At 43.9% G+C, this 19040-nt stretch overlaps 1 protein-coding gene across 4 annotated transcripts in view; it reads right to left on the reverse strand.

Moving 5' to 3' along the window:
• Positions 1 to 19040, reverse strand: part of MYO5A (myosin VA) — a 99842-nt gene that overhangs the window by 26109 nt on the left and 54693 nt on the right. For all 4 annotated transcript variants that reach the window (XM_041469098.1, XM_041469096.1, XM_041469095.1 and 1 more), the window contains exons 12-25: positions 17406 to 17546; positions 16509 to 16634; positions 14464 to 14547; positions 13161 to 13163; positions 10950 to 11111; positions 10367 to 10464; positions 9650 to 9736; positions 9452 to 9560; positions 8476 to 8687; positions 7450 to 7606; positions 3572 to 3811; positions 2144 to 2392; positions 960 to 1053; positions 113 to 261 (exon numbers count right to left, since the gene is read on the reverse strand). In XM_041469098.1, coding sequence (XP_041325032.1) covers positions 113 to 261; positions 960 to 1053; positions 2144 to 2392; positions 3572 to 3811; positions 7450 to 7606; positions 8476 to 8687; positions 9452 to 9560; positions 9650 to 9736; positions 10367 to 10464; positions 10950 to 11111; positions 13161 to 13163; positions 14464 to 14547; positions 16509 to 16634; positions 17406 to 17546 — 1911 coding nt within the window. The remainder of the gene's footprint in view (positions 1 to 112; positions 262 to 959; positions 1054 to 2143; positions 2393 to 3571; positions 3812 to 7449; positions 7607 to 8475; positions 8688 to 9451; positions 9561 to 9649; positions 9737 to 10366; positions 10465 to 10949; positions 11112 to 13160; positions 13164 to 14463; positions 14548 to 16508; positions 16635 to 17405; positions 17547 to 19040) is intronic.

Here is a 19040-nt window from a genome sequence, read left to right on the forward strand (position 1 = left end):
AAGTACAGTCACCAACACATACAGCTGACAGCACTTACCAACTTATCCCACTAGACTCTGCCTGAACACAGCTGTAAACAGCTTTTGGTTTCTCAGCTGTGGAGCCACTCACCACCATCAGGTTCATTTCATCCTTGAGGTCATCGTAGCGCTCCTCCAGGCGGCTGAACTCATTCAGCAGGTTCTGGTACCGTAACCGTTCATCGTTCAGGTCCAGCTCCAGCTGCTTCGTCTCCTCCACCAGCTTCTTCTCCATCGACTCTGCCACAGACAGCAGGGATCCCAGTGAGAATTCCAGCCCTACCCACCATGCAGTGCATCCGTGCAGGAGGTACAGGCCTGTGTCTGCACCGAGGAACAGCCTGACGTTTGACACTGGTGTTTGTGCTTCTCTGGGCAGACATTAAGCCAAAAATATGAAGGGCTAAAGCATTATTGTGGCAACCACAGAAGGGCTCACTCAGACAAGTTATTCATTTTGCTAATACCTTCTATAGGTGATTCCAGGAGGGAGGAAGAAGGGGCACTAGCCCATTGCTGTGCTATGTAAAAGCAAAATGCTTTACACCTCAAGCACCCTCACTCTCCTCATCACAACTCCCTTCATCACAGCCCTCACATCTCGAGTTAAGCTTTCCTGGCTGCTGCCTACACAGTCACAGCAGCCAGAAAAGTTGTAGCGGATAAACTGTATTAAATATCAGAGCTGCCTTTTAAAAACTGAAGTGCTTTGGAACAGTCAGCCTCCCTAAAAAAGACCCTTTAGTCTTAGGATTTTGTGGAAATACAAATGGTAAATAATTCTGATGTTTGCAAGTTAAAAAAAAAAAAAAAAAAAAAAGAAACGAGTGCACAAAAAGGAATGTAAACTAAGGCAAATCAGCCCAATCTATGCAGTGGAGTGTTGCTTTACCAGGTAACAAGCAGTAGAGAACCTGAATGAAGGGAACAGAGCCAACCTGTTATTTCCCTCGCCTGGTCATGGATGCGGCGGTTCAGCTCCTCCTTTTCTGTTTTCAGTAATGAGTTCTGCTCTTTCAGCTCTGAAACCAGCTACAGAGAAAATAAAATATTTGACTCAGAATGCAGTTCATCTTTCAGCAGTAGCTCTAACAACAATGGCATCTTTGTTATAACAGAAGTTGAAATACTTAAACTGTTCTTCACAAAGTGGACCTGGTGAACTAAGTTATATCTTCATTTCCAAATTACATTTCTTAAATATGTACCACTGCAGACTCCCCTGCATGTTCTGAACCCCATTTCTCATCAGATGCTAAAATTGCCCTGAAGCACTCCACAGTGCCATGTATTTTTCAGTGAAGTCCCAAAGATGTAAACGGCTCATTAAAACAGAAATATTCATAAAATAGTAACACATTTGGTAGTTCTACAGTAAATTCCATTGCATTGGGTAACACCAAAATTTAACATCTTGCCTCTGCCCTAAAGCTGTGTCACTTAACCTGTGTTCAGGTTTGCCAGGTACTCATTTGTCTCTGATTATGGTTACCATGCATTCACTTTGCTTTATCTATAAATATTTTCCCTTATGCTTATCTGGTACTGAAACTTGTTACTTGCAGCATCACATAATGATGGATTGGCTCTTCCAATACTCAAACTTGCACCACTATCAGCAAGTACTCCTGACAGAAATCAACCTGTTTGATAGGTTTGTGGTTAGCAAAGAAAAGGGGTTAGCTGAAACCTGTTGAACTAGACTGTGCACATGTGTTGAATAGGCTGGCTGTCTGCATCAGGCAGGATATAGCAGCACCTTTGAATACTGAATGTGGGACAGATTTCTGCTATCTATGTGATTACTCTCTCTAGGTAGTTAAAATGAATGAATTCACTACCTCTGGCTAAGTCAGAAAGTTCAAGGATCTGGCTTTGCAAATGTTTTTGACATCAAAATCTGAATAGACTGGATACATATATTTACATACAATATATGGATTTAGCATATTTCTCTACCATTGGTGTAGCCATTTAGATACCAAGGCTATTGAGGATGGTACAGCTACAAAAACACAGTAAAAATACCAGTCACACAAGTGAAACAATTAAGCCTGGGCAAAACCTGAGTGGACACCAGGCCCTTGGAAATCCTCTCATGCATCTGAGACCCCATACGTGCCTGCTCAGTTTCATGTTTGTATTTGTCTGCCCGCTCCTCAATGCTCTTCTTCTCCGACTGGGTCTGGTGCAGCTCCTTGCGGAGCTTGGCAATCTCCTCCTGGAGGCTGAGCACTCGGTTGGTGGCGTTCTTGGCCTCCTCCTCACTCATCCGAAGCCTCTCCACGTCGCTCCGCAGCTTCTCCGTCTCCGTACTGTACGTGATCTCCAGGTTGTTCATCTTCTCCAGCAGGGATTTGTACTCTTTGTTCTGTGCAAAACACAACACAGACAGAGCAGCTCTTAGAGAAGTTCTGGTTCAAGGGAGCCTTTTCCTTCCCTACAGAAGACACCCAGACATGGGAGCACAGGAGCAGCTTCCCCATTTCAAAAAGGTTTTGGTCTGGTTTTGCAGAACTGCTTAACGAGGTGACAGAACAGTCCAGCCTCTAAGCCTGCACATCCTAAACTAAAATCAGATGGAGAGCCCACATACATCAGACAGGATCACCCCACCTTCCCCTAAAACAGAGCAACTGACGTGCTTCAGACGCAGTACTGGCGTTAAGCGAGTGGGTGTTTTTCTCAGCTCTGCTGAGAGGAACAAGTGGATATTTGACTGCTCCACTTCTGCTGTGGCCTCCCCTTCTCTCCTATCACTCCTCTTCATCAAAAAAGAGAACCGAGTCCTTACAATGAAAATTCAGTGCATTCTGTGAATCCCCACAGTGCTGAGAAAGGTAACCAAGACTTTGACATGTTTCCCCAGTGTCATCCTGTTTTTTTGAGTTCTTCTAAGCCTTCTGATGTTTACATTTTTGTAATGAACTTTCTCACGAACTTTATGTAAATAATTAATTGTTTTGCATTCTTTTCTGGAGGAGGAAAAATTTGATAAACTGTTAGTTTGTCCAGTGTCATTGGAGAGGTGGCACTTTCACCCTGCAATCCACTGTCACTTTTAGAAATCCATAAATGTTAGAATCAGAAATTGAACATCACTCTTTTGTGCCTTGGAAAATCCAGTGTCCGCACCCGTCACAGGCATATTTTATGAAAAATCCTTTTGCTAGGATCTTTTCTCCTGAGAAGCTGGGAAGCTTCAGCTTCTCTGTGTTTTGCTGCTTTGGAATGTGATTTGGAGAATTGTTTACCCAGCATGTGAAATTGTTTTTACCTAATAACCAATGACAGCCACCTGTGTCAAGGCTGTGAGCAGTCACAAGATTTTATTATCATTCCTTTCTATTCCTTTCCACCTTCTCATGGATCCTTTCTCTCTATTTAGTACAGTTTTAATATAGCATTTTAATATAATATAGTATCACAATATAACCAACCAGCCTTCTGAAACATGGAGTCAAGATTCTCATCTCCTCCCTGTCCTGGGACCCTCGAACACGACCACACGCACCTTTCTATTTTGCGCTCTAAAGTGACAAGCTTTTACCTGCTCATCGATTTTCCTCTGCAGCTGCATGATCTTGTTCTCCAGGCCAATGTGGAGCTTCTTGTAGCGCTCCACGGAGCGGGCCTCTATCTTCAGCTTCTTGAGCTCCCTCTTGGCCATCATGCGGCGGTAGCAGCACTGCAGGTAGACGATGGCCTGCAGCGTGCGGCGGTAGCGCCGCCGCGCCAGCCAGCCCCTCACGTGCTTCTGGATGACCACGGACTTGTGCTCCCGCAGCATCTGCAGTGGGCAAAACACATGGAAAACACGGGGGTTAGAGCTCCAAACTGCACCTGGGCAGGCACATGGAACCCCGTAAGGATGGAGCACCTGCAGTGGGCAAAACAGACGGAAAACACACGGGTTAGAGCTCCAAACTGCACCTGGGCAGGCACATGGAACCCCGTAAGGATGGAGCACCTGCAGTGGGCAAAACACATGGAAAACACGGGGGTTAGAGCTCCAAACTGCACCTGGGCAGGGCACACGGAACCCCGTAAGGATGGACACCTTCCCCTACAAAGAGAAACTTTTGGGGAAGAGCAGCAAGAAATGGAATAAATGTAAATTAGAAATAAAAGAAGAGGGAAAGAAGACTGGAACAAGGACAACAACAGCGGGTAAAATGAAAAGGAACTGGAGAGAAAAACATGACAAAAAGAACTGGAGGCACATGGAAGCAGCAGGCATTCCTTTGTGTTGAGGTCAGAGCCCAGCTAATTGCAAAAGTATATGGTACCTGTTGGCAGGATTATAAATACAATGTCCTTTTTTTTTTAACTGCATCTTTATCTTGAAACACTTTAGAAGCATTGACATATGCTGCATAGAGTTCATCAATACAAAGTTTAAAATTACCACATTTGATATGCAATGCAGTCAGTACTGCATTTCCCAGAGGAAATTGTAGCATCTCTTAAGAAGTCAGAAGCTTTTGGTTTGTTTGTGTTATTTTGTTTTGGGGGTTTTTTGTTGCCTTTTTTGACATACCTTAGGCTTGCCAGCATGGAAAAGTTTTCATCTATTCTAATAAGAAATTTATAGTGTAATAATTTGAATTTATTTTACGGCAGAAATTTCAACCATAGGTTTGAGGTGTAAAAAAAAAAAAATCCAGATTATTTAAAAAAAAAAAATCTATAACATAAACCAGCCATGTGCGTTAGCCAGAAAGTTCAGCTAAGAAGAGTCTACCACTTGCTTTTGGATCCTTCACCCACCAATTCAATCACAGAACCCCTGAATTCAAGCAGATTACATGAGATATGAATGGAGAGCCTGCCCAAATCCACAAGGCTTCCAGTACTCTGAGAGCTTTAGAGTTCACTTAATAAAGCTTCTGCAAATAAAACAGTTTATTCTAAAGAAAAAAATTATCTAGGACTGCATGTTAATGCTCAGAACTGATAGTTTAAATATCATAGACAGTTCACATTCTTACACTGATTTACCACAAAGCTGATAACACAAACTAGTCAGGTAACAGTAATTTTATTTTCTTTTAGACTGCTTAGCAAATGAACTGAAATGTGTTAGAAGCATTACAGTTCCAGATCAATGAATTTGTAATTCACTGGCAAAGTGGCAAGACTGTAATACATACGAACTTTCTCCCTTAGCACTTATTTCTGAGGTAAAAATGAGACTGGAAATCCCAGCACTCAGTCACTCAGCACACCAAGGTAAGGAAGCAGCTCTCTGAAAAGCACAGCAAGGTCAAAAGCCAAAGTCCTCCTGACTGCATGCCATGCAGTTGGCCTTCCTGCCTCCTCCTTACACATTTTCTGGAACACTCCTTCAGCAGGTTCCCAGCAGGTGCCTGAACACTAGAATACAACCAGCTTTCAACAATTTTCACCTCAAGATTGAAAGCAACAAGCCCTGTAAAATACCTCCATGGCGTGGGGACGGTCCTCATCTGCCGGGGAATTCTCACATCCATGCAATCCAGTGAGGAAACAGGCCGCTCCAAAGTACAGTGAGAGGATCAGGAAAGTTACTTCATCTATCAGCTATATCCCAGGAAAGCTTATGTCAAAGCTAAAGGAGGAACTAGACTCCTTGTCCAGCTGAGAAGCACATTGCAATGTCTCAGGCAGGAGCTTTCCCCAGGATGTGTGAAACAGATGATTCAACCATATTAAATTCCTTGTCCTGCCCACGTGACTCAAGACGTGCCCTCTCTTCCTACAACAACAACAGGTCCCTTTCACAATCCCAAGGAGCAGCACGTGTACCACACATTACTGCAGCCAGGCTCAGCCAGCTGTCCTGTCACAGGGCACCCTTTCGGTTTCACCCGCCTGCAATCACCACCAACTCCACAACAGCCCTGTTTACCTTCCCACGGCACACGGAGCCTGTGCCTCCCTCTCTGGCCATCCTGCACCTCAGCCTGGGTAAAATCCCACCTTGGCAGGACAAGACAAACACAGCACGCCGCAGGGGCACTTGTCAGACTGTCATGCTTTACTGCAGAGAACAATTCACAGCTCGAGGGGCATCCTCCTGACAGGCAGGTCTGACCACCCCTCCCAGGGACTCCTCCAGAAACCTGCCATCTCTATTAGGAGGGAACATAACAGGTTTATTAAACTGTGCTACAAGACAGATGGGCTGTGTATTACTCATGTGACTAACAAGGCAGAGAGAAACAACTCCCATCTTCCCGAAGATTTTAGGCCACCTGCTGCTGTGACCCAGGTGTCACTTCATCACATCTGTCAGACCACTGTTAAAAACACATCTTGTTTAACATCACAAATACAGCTTGTAATAAGAAGAATGCTAAGAATTCCAATATAAAGGTAAGTGGATAACCACATAAAAGAACAGCCAAGTCAACCACAAGGGTCTTACTACTAAGAAATTCTCATCAAGGTTTTTTTTTTTCAGCTTTGTGGGTAGTTTATGTTAGAATACTACACATGTGACTCTCTAGCAATTTTAATACTAATGAAAAATATAAAAACTCCAAATACAAAAGAGAAAAATATGGTACATAAGCATCAGATGGCTTTTTTTGCTGCATGTCCTTAACATTTACATGCTTGGGAAAACAAATCCCTCAGCTACTTTTTCAGTGAAATACAAGATGACTTTTGAACCTGGTTAAAACAGTTCTTGTATATAAAAGTGCTATGAAACATGTTACCACTTTGCAGTTTGAATATAATTCTGTTTCCAGCCCTGTAATCACTGAAAACCAAATTCTAATTTCTCAATTGAATAATTTATTATCAAGCATATTCAGGAAAATATTACCAATATCACTAGGACGGGGTTATATCAAATTATCCCCACATAAAAACCAACAAACATTAATAAAATAAAACAAAAACACTCCACCCATGGATAACTTTTAATACCCAATTTTTGTGGGAATCTCTTTGCTAACATAATTCCATAAGCCATTTCAGAATCACTGAAACTACAGATGGGAAAGGACCAGTAGTGAGTGCATCACTTGTATACTGATGTAAGCAATACTGATTTGGACTAACTGAGACAGATTAAAGCAAGGCCATTTTCAGTATTTAAGTGCCTCAACATTCTATATAACAAGTGAAAAAGTCAGAAATGCTGTAAATCTCTGCTGGATTCTCCACTGGCTGCACTGAAAGTCTAAGTACTAGATGTACAAAAGTATTAGATGACAATGAGAATATGTCTACAATGACAAGTTGATGGCAGTATTAGATATTTCTAATTTCCAGGTGCTATCCCTTAATCCATGCTCTGCTATTTTGTCTATGCATCACACCTAACAGCATGCACACAAAACATTTCAGATTCCCAAGATGACAGCGCAGAGAAGCTTTGTCCTGAAAGTGTGTGGAAATAAAGGTAGAGTGAAAAAGTACATTGTGATTTCTTACCATTTGGTACTTGTTTCTGACCATGTAACCTCTCAGGAGAGCCTGGAGAGCAATAGTAGCATCTCGCATGCACTGGTATCTCTTGCGGACCACGTACATGCGCTGGAACTTCTGAATGGTGATGGCAGCTCGTGTTCTCCTCAGGAACTTGGCATAGCTAAGGAAAAGATCACAAACAGTACTTGTAATTATGTGATTGAATGCTTGGGGCTTTTTTAATAGCCTGTATTTTTAGTGTTGTCAGTGAGACTGTATATTTACTTGCTATTCTGCTGTGTGGTAGTACAACAGCAGAATGACAAATTAACAGAAACCTTGCAAAGCTTTAGAGGGAGATGTTTTCCCTTCCCCTAAGAACTGCACTATACAGCTGACAAGGTAAACTCAGCTTAATTTCTCATCACCTCTTCTCCAACTTTAAAGCTGTTTCCACTATGTCATCTTCCAGATCTACTCTCCTAAGCTCCACTAGCAGAAAAAGTTTGCTTGTTCTTGGCTATTGCAGTAAGACAATTACAAAGCATCTTGACATATGCCTCTTTCTGAAGGTTGGTTATTACAGCCTTCATCACCACCTTGTCTTTGAACAATACCACCTGTATTCCTGCCCTTCTCTCTGGCCCCATGGCCATCCCTCAGAAGTCAATCCAAACAAATCACTGACTGATGAATGTCCCTTTACAGCTGCACCCTGGATGAGGAATGGCTGCTCCAGCAGGACAGACCCAGCTGGGAGGGCACACGGAAACTGGGCAATAAGGACTCAGAGAGTCCTGCTTTACCTCACCTGCAGCATATCTCCTAAGTACTACTTGTTTTCTGCATCATAGAGTCAGGGTGCTACTGTCCTCTCAGAAAGGTCAAAACCAGTCAGGACAGACACACCCATACGCAATTTCCTTCATTTCTCTGGAAAATCATTTCCTCTCAGGCAGCACAGGAAGGCGAGAACAAATGTAACACATTTAAATGCCCTGCTTCCAGGGCTGTGGACTGGGGCTGGCATCTGCCCTGAGCAGTGCTTACCATCGTGCCTGGTACCCTCTGACATGTCTCTGGATGGTGATGGCAGCCTTCCTCATCCGCATGTACTTCTTCCTCATCAGCCAGCCCCGGATCGTCTTTTGGATGCGGATACAGGCAGCTCTCAACTTATCTGCCCTTATTTTTTCCAGGTAGGCTACTTGACCAGCCCGGAAAAATATTTTTGTCTTACCAAACTGGTACTTATCCTTGTCCTATTTTCAAAGGTAAAAAGAGGAGAAGTTACAGCATTAAGTGTTAGTGCATAAAAAAAGGCATGAAGGGCTAAATGAAAGCACAGTTAGTAAAGAGGCAAAATTATCTGTGTAATATTTTGGGCAATCTGAGACTTAAATTAAGTAGTGGAGAAAGGTACTTTCTCTGTATGATTCTGTTAAAAATTAATATAATAAGGCCACAAGCATGGCCCAAAGGGGCAATATGGGATTTCTTGCTTAGATCATAACGCCATAAAGATAATAACATGGAAGGCTACAGGAGGTGACAAAGGGGCCCAGAGGATGAAAGCAATACAGGCAGTGAACATGTACAATTTTCTGCTTAAATTGTAGCTGACCCCTCTGAACGGTCCATCCTCAACCACATTACACAGTGCAAACAAAGCAGCTGGGGCTTCAGACATGTACAAATCACTTATTGTGTCAGGACTAGGGCAGAACAAAGCACGCTGCTGCTGCTCAAACACATCTGAAATTTTCCTTATGAACCAGAAAGAGAATAATGTTTTATGTCTACAGGCTGAGGGAAAAACTGAAAATATACAAAGGCACACTGAAAAAAAAATTAATTTTGTTGGCTGTTTGATTCTAAGTTGAAAGGAACAGCAGTCAAAGAGCTACAGGATACATTTGTGGTTTAGTATTTTGTAGAAGTACTACAACAGTGTAGCTATGAGGCAGTAAGAGACACTGTCTCTATTCCTGCAGATTCCAAATGCTCTCAGCACCAAGTCCAGTACCTGAATCAGCTTCTCCAGGACATTTTTACACGTCTGCTTTCGGTCACCAAGGACATCTTTCTGCTTCATCAGAACCCGGTAACGGCTGAAGAACTCTTGGTACGTCCACCTGTCCCAAAAGCAGAGCGTCAGTGCCAACAATGAACATTCCCTTAGAAAGAACTGCAGCTGGAAGCAGTCCAGAGCGAGCAGACACACCTGGAGGGGAAGCCAGCAGCGCTGATCCGGATGGTCTCCAGGACACCACAAGCTCTCAGCTGCTGCACTGCCCGCTTTTCATCAAACCTAGGCAGGAACAAAAGGTGGCTGTGGGATGTGGGACTCAGCTTGCATTATCTGAGGGTCCTGCTGGTGTGCACACCCAGGAGAGAATCACAGTGGGGAGCAGGGTGGGTGTGATGGGTGCTGGGTAAGGTGCTCCTGAAACTCAGGGGTAACAGAGGGCAGCCTGGCTGGAGAGCAGTCTGAGCCCACTGGCACTTCCTGCTGGCCAGCACAAGAGCTACAGGAGCCTTTGTGTGCTTGGGCTTTGAGAAAAACTCTAAGCAAGCTCATGTATGAGAAGAAAAAAGAAAAAGGCTTTGGAATCCGAAAAAGCAAATTCCAGCAATTGTCAAAGGAGCTCAAGGAGTGCAAACCACAGTTACATTTAAAATTGCTGGCAACGAAAATGTTGGAATTTCTATTTCACGTATCACCATTAACAAAAAAACGGCATCAGGAAGTCTTTCTCCCTCTATCATCCCCAAACATGTCCTGCTGTAATGCACACACAGTGAATCCATAACCAGAGGAAGGAGACACAGCACTTCACTCCTGAGTGAGCACGGCTCAGCAGAGCCTTGATGCCCAGTGGCCTCGGGCAATCCCCTCCCAACACGGGCTCCTCAAAGCCCACAGGAACTGGCATCTTACGTGAATGGAAACTTGAAGTCATTTGGCTTAATGCAGCGCACATAATGTGGAGTTGTAGCATTCAGGGTTTCCATCAGCAGATGAAGAGAGTTCCGAAACTTTTTGAAAAAGAAAAGGAAAAAAAAAAGTCAGGGATAGCCTCAACAAGCTCAGTCATCTTTGAGACAACCTCATTTGCATACTTTTAATTTAATTATGGCAAAGATATGCAGATGTTTTATATTTGGCCAGTGACAACTGGAACCAAGTTTTCTGGGGATTGAACTCCACTTTGGATTTAAATAAGAGAAAGCAGCACATGATCCAAAAAACCCAGTTTAAGACTTTCCAAACTTCTCAGCATCCACGTTAAATTTGTTTTGAAAAGCATCAGTTTGGGGTTTGGCACCATAATAAAAAATGGGCTGCCTCACACTGCTCCCCACAGTGCCTCAGTAACTAGGGACTATTTGCACCAAGCTGTAAGTAGCAATAAGCTGCACCTCTCTCAAAATCACAAGGGATCCCACGAGCACACCTTGAGACCTATGAGACAGGAGGTCAAGGGAGACATTGTGTGATAGAGCTGCATCTTCACACTCACCTGATGTCCCACAGTTTTCTTGTGCTCCTTGCTGGCTTGCCCTGGCCTGGCCTTGGCAGGTTTGACAGGCATTCGAGACAGAGGCACGCGCCCTGAAGGGGCTGCTGATGTGGGGCTGAGCACCTTCTCCTCATCCTGGAATAACTCTGGCAGCAGCTTAAACTGGTGTAACAGCAGAAAAAATACACAGAGGGTAAGAATCCAGCAAGCAATTGTACCTGTTTGTGCTTAAGGTTAAATTCCAGGCTCAGCTTTTGTAAGAACTGCATTTTTGGTGAACTTCACAGGGAACAAATGCAAAACGCAGACAGGCTGAGTGATATAGTGAGTGGGCCATGATTTAATACCAAAACCTTTGTGGGTTTGATCAGTGAGTCTCCTTCTCAAGATAAAATTCTGATTTTTTTTCTCATATAGCCAACAATAGCCATGTGAAACTGTTAGATACCAACAGCAGTTTCCTAAGTTGCAATTATAAATGGCTGCTTTGAGCTAAGAAGGAAACGAGAGGGTCCTCTCATATTCCAATGGTGCATCAATCTCTTTTGTGGTTGAGAGGTATCTGGGACACTGAATAAAGCAGCAGGCAGCAAAGACGATTCCTGCTTTATCACTCCAAATTGAAATAATCAGCTTAACAGAGGAACCATCAACTCAAAAAACCCACTAGCCAAATTTATCTAACTGAGTTCTACTCCCTGCCAGTGAGAGTGGAAGAAAAACCTGAAATGTCCTTCCAAATACCACACAGGACCTCTGCTTCCCTTTCTCTAATGGCTGCAAAATATACTGATCCATAACAGCTGCTTTGAAGTAACTTATAACTAAAAATAGCACCACCAGGTCTTTCTACTGATAACTACAGCTCTTCAGAACCATTATAAGAGAATCTGAACCTCTCTACCTGTCCATGAATAATTTTATATCTAGCATCTGTGTATTTTTCCCCAAGAGACAGGAACATTCATTTTTCAGTACTAGAAAGCGCTTGGGCCAAGTACAGTCTAAAAAATTTAAAAACTGGTTTTGACTTCTAAAGCTTGGTGAGCAGACACAATAACCAGTGGAACACAGTGCACAACAACATGGCACCTGTGCCCTGTGGTTCAGCCAGATGGGCTGGAAAAGGGCATCAAATGTTCCCCAGCAGCACCCAGCACGACAAAATGACAAAGGATGCTACAAAGGTACCCTAAATTCCTGAACTTAAAAAGGAGTGTCACAGCTTGGATTGATCTCACCTGAGCTGGTGGAAGAAGGACATTTCCTGAGGGTGCTTTACTCTTCTCCTTGCACTGACTGAGCACAGAGCTGAGGGTGACTGGGGTGCCACCTCCTTGTCAGCTGCCTGTGACGCAGTGAGCTGGTGTGCACAGGCAGCTGAGCTACAGAGCCAGGTGTTCTCAGCCTGTACAGACACTTATTTGATTATAATATGATTTTCTGAAGCTCCTGATGCTCCCACACACCAGAGGTGGGGGTAGGAACAGGGTTCCCATTGCCTCAGCTGCAGATGGATGAGTTCTAAGCTGTCCATACCCGAGTCTCATTCTCTTTCTCCGGCCCTGGGAAAATCTGCCTGTAAAAATGGGCAAATGCATATCAAAGGCACTACTTTCATAGACACTGGCCCAGTTACTCCAAGTAGAAGAAAGGAACAATGTCTGGCCTCTCCAGTACAGGTCAGCAATAGTGGAGCAGTGCTGCAATGATCCAAACTGTGGGACTACTCCTGTTTGGTTTGGGGTTTTAGCACCTCATCCATTTTCGTTGTTTGCAGAACACTAGGAGTGTTCAAAGAGAGGGAAAACACTGATCAAAGGGTAGATAATTCACGTGATAGAAAACAAGCAAGGAAGCATTTCTTCCCTGTAATTTTTTCAGACAACCTAACACACATGCTGCTAACAATCTTACAGATCATTTCTTTCAATACAGATCCACAACAGAAAATTTTAACAACCATGCCAGTAGCAAGCATAAAAGCCGAGGATTGTTGTATTGCTTTCATGATACATGCATGGAAACTAAACTAGTTCACAGAGGTTCTGTGGGTGGATTTAGAGAGAAGGCCAAAATAAATAGTTGAGCTCCACAGTCCCTGCCAAGAGCAGAGGGTGTCATGCACTTTGGAGAGCAAAGAAGCATCCAAGCTGTGTGTGAGAGTGGGCATGGGCAGGATGACAGATGATGCATTCAATTTAGAATTACCTTCTGTTGGATGTGCACAGCAAACCCAGAAAACATCACGACCAACAAAATAAAATAAAAATCAGAAATGCAGTTCTACTACAATTACTAAGAGGCGCTGATGCAAAACAAAAATAAAACATTCTTTACAATGGTTTTGGCAAAATTTACCAGAGGGTAAAACCATGTTGTTTCTCAGTGTTTAGACTGAACTGCCCCAAGCTACACTGAGCCTGCCCAAGCTGCTGTCAGGCTCTCACAGCAGCTCTGTCCCCTCTGTCTGTCCCTCAGCCACTGGCTGACATCCCATGGAGCACCCTGTCCCTCTGTCCTGCACAGAGTGGCTGGCTGGCCTCTGCCAGCTCCCCAAAAATGCCACCTGCCTCCCCCTCCACCCCCAGAAACTGGCTTCACTTAAACCACTTCAGTACTTCTCCCAGTGGAGTCTGCTGTGGTATTTCATTATACCATATGTTTTAATCATTTAGCTTCATATTACCTGCTCAGAATAGAAACAGAAGAGAAAAACTTTGCTTTTCCTGATAGAATAGCATAATTTTAAATAGCCTGTCCTTGATACCCAGCTTCCTGGGCCATTAGAGCCAGCAAATTCCCAACAGCTACCACTGTGCAACGCCAAGTTAATTGCCTTCACATTTCTGAGAGCACAACCAGCATTTCTGCCATTACAAAACACAGATGATGCCACTGAAGGCCTGTTCTACAGTATTCCTTTATGCAGTATTTTTCAATTCAGAAGTTGTCTTTCTTTCATAGACATCAAGGAGACAAGACTGAAAGTTCTGGTTTGTGTCCTTACAGTCTATATATCTTATTCCTCTCTCATTTTGATCTTGTCTCTCCTTCAGAAATTTTCTGTCATGCCATAAACAATGAGCTTCTGTTTTCAGGTTATAAAATTAAGGGCTTAACTGTTAAGCCTTCTTATACCACTATGGTATATCAAAAGTCATTGACATCTCTGCAGAAAATATAGCTAAGTTTTGTGAAAAAGAAACGCCCCTCCCCAAATCCCCCTACCCACTCAAAAACCCAAACCCAACAAAAGAGCCCCCAAAACAGCAATAATGACCCACAAACAGTGAAATTAGTGGCTAAATAGACTGATCTTACATGGAAAAAAGTTAGGATATAGGATTTTCTAAATTCACACAGGTAACCAAGTAAAACACAAACTATGTTCAACTTCAGTGTATCTGATACTAAGGGAGAAATATTTCCTAGGTTTATAAGAAGTTTTCTGTGACCCTTAATTCAAGGACTCTTAACTGCAAAAGAAGAAAAAAAAATTCCTTATACTAACCTTACTTGATTTTAGGACCCTAATTTGTTCTTCATAAACTGTGTCTTTATTCTTTTCCAAAAAGCCTTCACATTGATATTCCACCTGAAAGCCATCATTTACAAGAAAAAGTATTAAATAAGAATAATTTGCATAGAATTCACCAGCTGTAACATTCACATTTAAAACATAATTCTTTTACATACTGAAAATATCAGCTCCCAAGTGCATCTTTGTTAAATATAGATTTTCCTCAGAGTGCTTTCCAGTAAAACACAGAACATTAAAATAGAGAGAGGAGCACTGCTATTGCATTAACCAGACATATTTCACTGCTGAGAGATGCTTCTGGCAAGGCAGCACGACTGAATAGTTACTGCAAGGGTGGAGAATCAAAGTGTGTGCTGAGCATCTCCTCCACTGAACCCACCAGGGCTGCAGAGCTGCCAGAAATCCAGATGCAACAGAGAACAAAGTATCTCTCATCTCGTTAGCTGAGAGGCAGTAAGTACATCTGCCTGCAGATTATTGTGGAAATGGCTCATTTGTGCTCCAAAGGACTCATTTTACCAGAAGCAATAAAATGGCTGAATGTTGTGACAATACATAACAACCCTCTGTCACAGGGCTACAGCATTTCCTGGACCAAAGAACAGCCAGGGTCAGATAAAAACCTACCATTTATTTCACTGTCCTAATTCAAGGCTGAAAGAAAACCAAAACTATGGTCAAAAGCCCATTTATCAGCGCTTGCACAGTGACACTATACCCTGAGCTGCAAAACATTTCAAAGAATTCCTAGAGGGAAGAGGGCAGAGGCTGTTCCCAGGGTTTCTGCGCAGCTGGAAGCCACCCTGGGCACTACCTGGGCACCATCCATGGTCTTCCTGCGGGAGGCCATGCCAGGAGAGGGCAGCAGCATCCCTGCCTTGTCCGGGAGCACAGCGTCAGCACACGGCTGACCTGCCAGCTGCGGCTTTATTTCTCCTCCCAGATGTCCGTGTACAGTCACACAAGCACACAGAAAACATAAAACGCTTAGCACAGACATCAGGGCAGAGCTTAGAGCTTTGCCAGTACCTGCTTGGAGCTACTTTCTGCTTTCCTTGGCCCTTGCTGCTCACAGATTAGCCATAGGAAAGCCTTGCTTTCAATATCAAAGTTTAGGCTAATGAACAGATTATGAAATGTTAAATAATTCCTTCTTGCTCTCTCATCCACAAAATAGAACTCGTGAATCTAAACAGTTACAGAGATGTGCCTGGTGCTTTCATTAAGGTAACACTAAATGCAAAAAGAACAGGACCCTTCTTCTACACATAAATTCAAGAGCCTGGGAGAAACCTAGTGGAGGCAGATAAAGGCCTCCAACCCCCCATGTCAGCAGTGCAGACCTACTGGTAAGAATCTGAGAGCTTCTTGAAACCTTTTTTTGACAAAGCTGACAATATTCTCAGGCAGCTTTTCTGTATACCAGGACAATGGTATTAAATGGGACGATGAATTTTTTGTTTTAACCTGAGGAGTGGCTCAGTTTGAGGAGCACTGGGAGCTGAACACGAGATGCACTGCAGTGAGACCCCCCTCAGCCAGCTTCCTGGAAATAGCTGTTCCCTGCACAGCCGAGGCGAGGGTGGGAGCAGCACACACCGCTCCAGCAATAGAAAAGGCTCTGCTAGCCTCTCTCCTCTTTGCACATTGAGGTGGCAGCAAAAACGGCATTAATTCATTGCTGCTCTTTAGCTAAAAGGAGTAGGGTACAGGATTTCCTTTTTTGGACATTTCTGTTGCATAACTGGAACTGATACAGTGATGCTGAGAGCTGTAAATGCACTGAGCTTCCACGACTGGAAAAAGGATGGGCAGTGGTTGCAGCATGTGATGGAGTCAGGAGCTCCTGTGTGTCCCTGCTCAGCTGCCACTTCACCTTCTCCTCCTGACGGGGTGTTGAGGCAGCAAGAGCCAAGTAGAGCCAGGGATGCCACTGCCCAGTGTCTGCCCGCGGCAGCCCCAGGGTGCCCTCCCACACAGCAGCAGGAAAGCCGTGCTGCAGGAAAAGTCCTTACCTTGTCAGCAAAGTGCTTGATGATAAAGGCCTTATTTGACATACGTGGTTTTTCAAAGAGAGCACATTTATTCAAATGAGTATTGTAAAGCTTTTGGGCCCAAGAGTCATCTGAGCCTTTTGGCATCTACGGAAAAGAATACAGAATACACTTCAAATGTCTTGAGAATGTCTCAGTAGCAAAAACACCTAAAAAGATGGGGGACAACACTTGATGATTTGCTTTCACATTCCTGCTCCTCAGATTCCCAGCCCTGCCAGAAGCAAGGACACAGTAACCAGCTGTGTGCTTGCCAGTTCCACACTGGGTACTGGACACTGGGCACTGGCAGGAGGTGCAGCTGCTGGGACACGCCTGACACCAGCAATGCCTCCAGTGTCACACACCTGGAGGCAGGGATCCCAAAGGCACGTTACCAGACTGAGCAGAACTCATCCACCTCCATTAGAGATTCCTTGGGATCAATAAGAACCCCAAGCTGGATTTCCACTGAGGCAGACACACCCTGAGCCATCCCCTGTACATGACTTGGCATAAAATAAACCAAGATAAAAGACAACGGGTGAAACACTAAGCAAGAGGCAATTTGGGGAAACGTGACAGGACCAAGGACTGCACTTGCTTATCCTCGGGGAAGAGAAAACTGTCCAAGTCCAAAGAAAGTTCATCAGAAACCCAGGAACAGCTACAGATACATGATGGAGGGGAAGGGGTGGGGGGTTCATTACTGAAACCATTTCTTCTCCTCCTGTAATTGCCAGTTCTGTTTGTATGCTTTCCAAATTCTTGCCCCATCAGTGTCAAAATGACAACTGGCTGCAGGTGACGTTTCCCTGCGAGGCCCAGAAGCAGGGCAGCTGATGACCTCTCCCTCTGTGGAAGCCCTTGAACACACACCTTGCACTCCTCATCCAACAGATCCAGAACTCCCATTTTGGCCTCTATGAGGTTGATGCAAGGCTGATTGTCGTAGAAATCAATCAAGGTCCATGGTATTTGTTCCTTCATATATTCTTCTTGTTCCAGCTTAAAGACGTGCTGCAGGGCAAAAGGAAAACAGTTTTCTGTGAAATGAAATGCAGAATAAATATATTGAACTCTCAACTGGATTCATCTTGGCACATTAATCCAGGCTGTCAAGTGACACACTAGCACTAGTTCAACTGAACAAACTCTTTAACAGTGTATGAAAAATAAATTAACCTTTTTTCCTGGCCTAAAAACAACAGTCCAAATTAAAGCACTCAGGATAAAGGATATTCTAAAGGATATTCTCTGCAAATATCCTATCTTTTTACTGTATTGTCCCACTATTACTATAAGCCCTTTACTCTTATAAAAACCAACACAAAACTCAGAAAATCTTAAAGTGCTGGAACAGCAACCTATAAAGTGGGATGTGCCATGCTTTTATGACTTGGAAATGATGAAAACTGCTCTAATTCAAGTAAAGTTTCACTATAAATACCTTTGTGTTTCCTTGTAAAATAACAGAGCTCTATTTCCTCTTAAACGGCTGCTGATTTTTTTTTTCTAACATGACGCACTGCATTAAAATTTACTCTTCAGCAAAAGCTGAAGGAGCATTAGAACTATAAATCCTTTAAGGAAAATTCTGTGACAGATTTATATGGTATGAAGATCAGTAACCGTGTAGTTGTATATTTATTCAAAAATATTATCACAAACAACCTGCACGGCTTTAATGAAATGTGCATAAGAGATTAATTAAAACTTCAGGAAAAAACAGAATAAGATATTAAACAGGCAAACTGTGGTCTTAATAGAACAAGCACTTTGAAAAACCAAAAAGACTGCTGACTCCAGTTATTTTTGATGGTGTTTCATCCCCCACCTACATTTTTCTGCACACTTAATGCTGCTGTGGCAGGTGAACGCGTGCTGGGAGTGCCCCAGGCAGCACGGGCAGGGTCTGGGGTGCCACACCACCTGAACTGGGTACCAGCCCCAGCTGCCCCGAGCTCAGTGCACAGCCCACAAACACCTCACAGCTCCTCAGCACGCGTCTGCCAGGCAGCAGAACACTACCCCGACAAAGCTGTTTATCCCTTTATTCCATTAGCTTAACGCCATCCTCCCAGCACTGCGCTCCTAACCGCGCCCGTGGGAGCCATTCCCACCCTGCACCTGGCAGCAAAGCCCTGCCAGCATTCTACTGGCAAGTCATATCCAACCCAAGACCTGAAAGGAAACAGAAACTCGTTTTTTCACTGTGAAGGAACCAGCAATTAGGTGGTGAAAAATGCCATCAGACATGATTTTCCCTGTGGGCGGTGGGCACCAGGCAGGGCAGGGTGGTCAGGCAGTTCCCAAATGGCCTCTCCTCAGCCAGGCTCAGGCTGCTCCAGGCAGCACATGAAGGTTTGCTGGCCACCAGCCGCAATGTTCTAATTCAAAGCAGTCTCCCCCTGTGTGCCTGCATGGCAGCCCAACAGGTTCCTGTTCACCAGCACTGGTAGCTTGGCAGGACACCAACACTGCAGCCCTGCCACCCCCTCCTTCATGGGGCAG

Source organism: Pyrgilauda ruficollis, unplaced genomic scaffold (assembly GCF_017590135.1).
Source record: "Pyrgilauda ruficollis isolate IOZ18807 unplaced genomic scaffold, ASM1759013v1 scaffold23, whole genome shotgun sequence".
Lineage (NCBI taxonomy): Eukaryota > Metazoa > Chordata > Aves > Passeriformes > Passeridae > Pyrgilauda > Pyrgilauda ruficollis.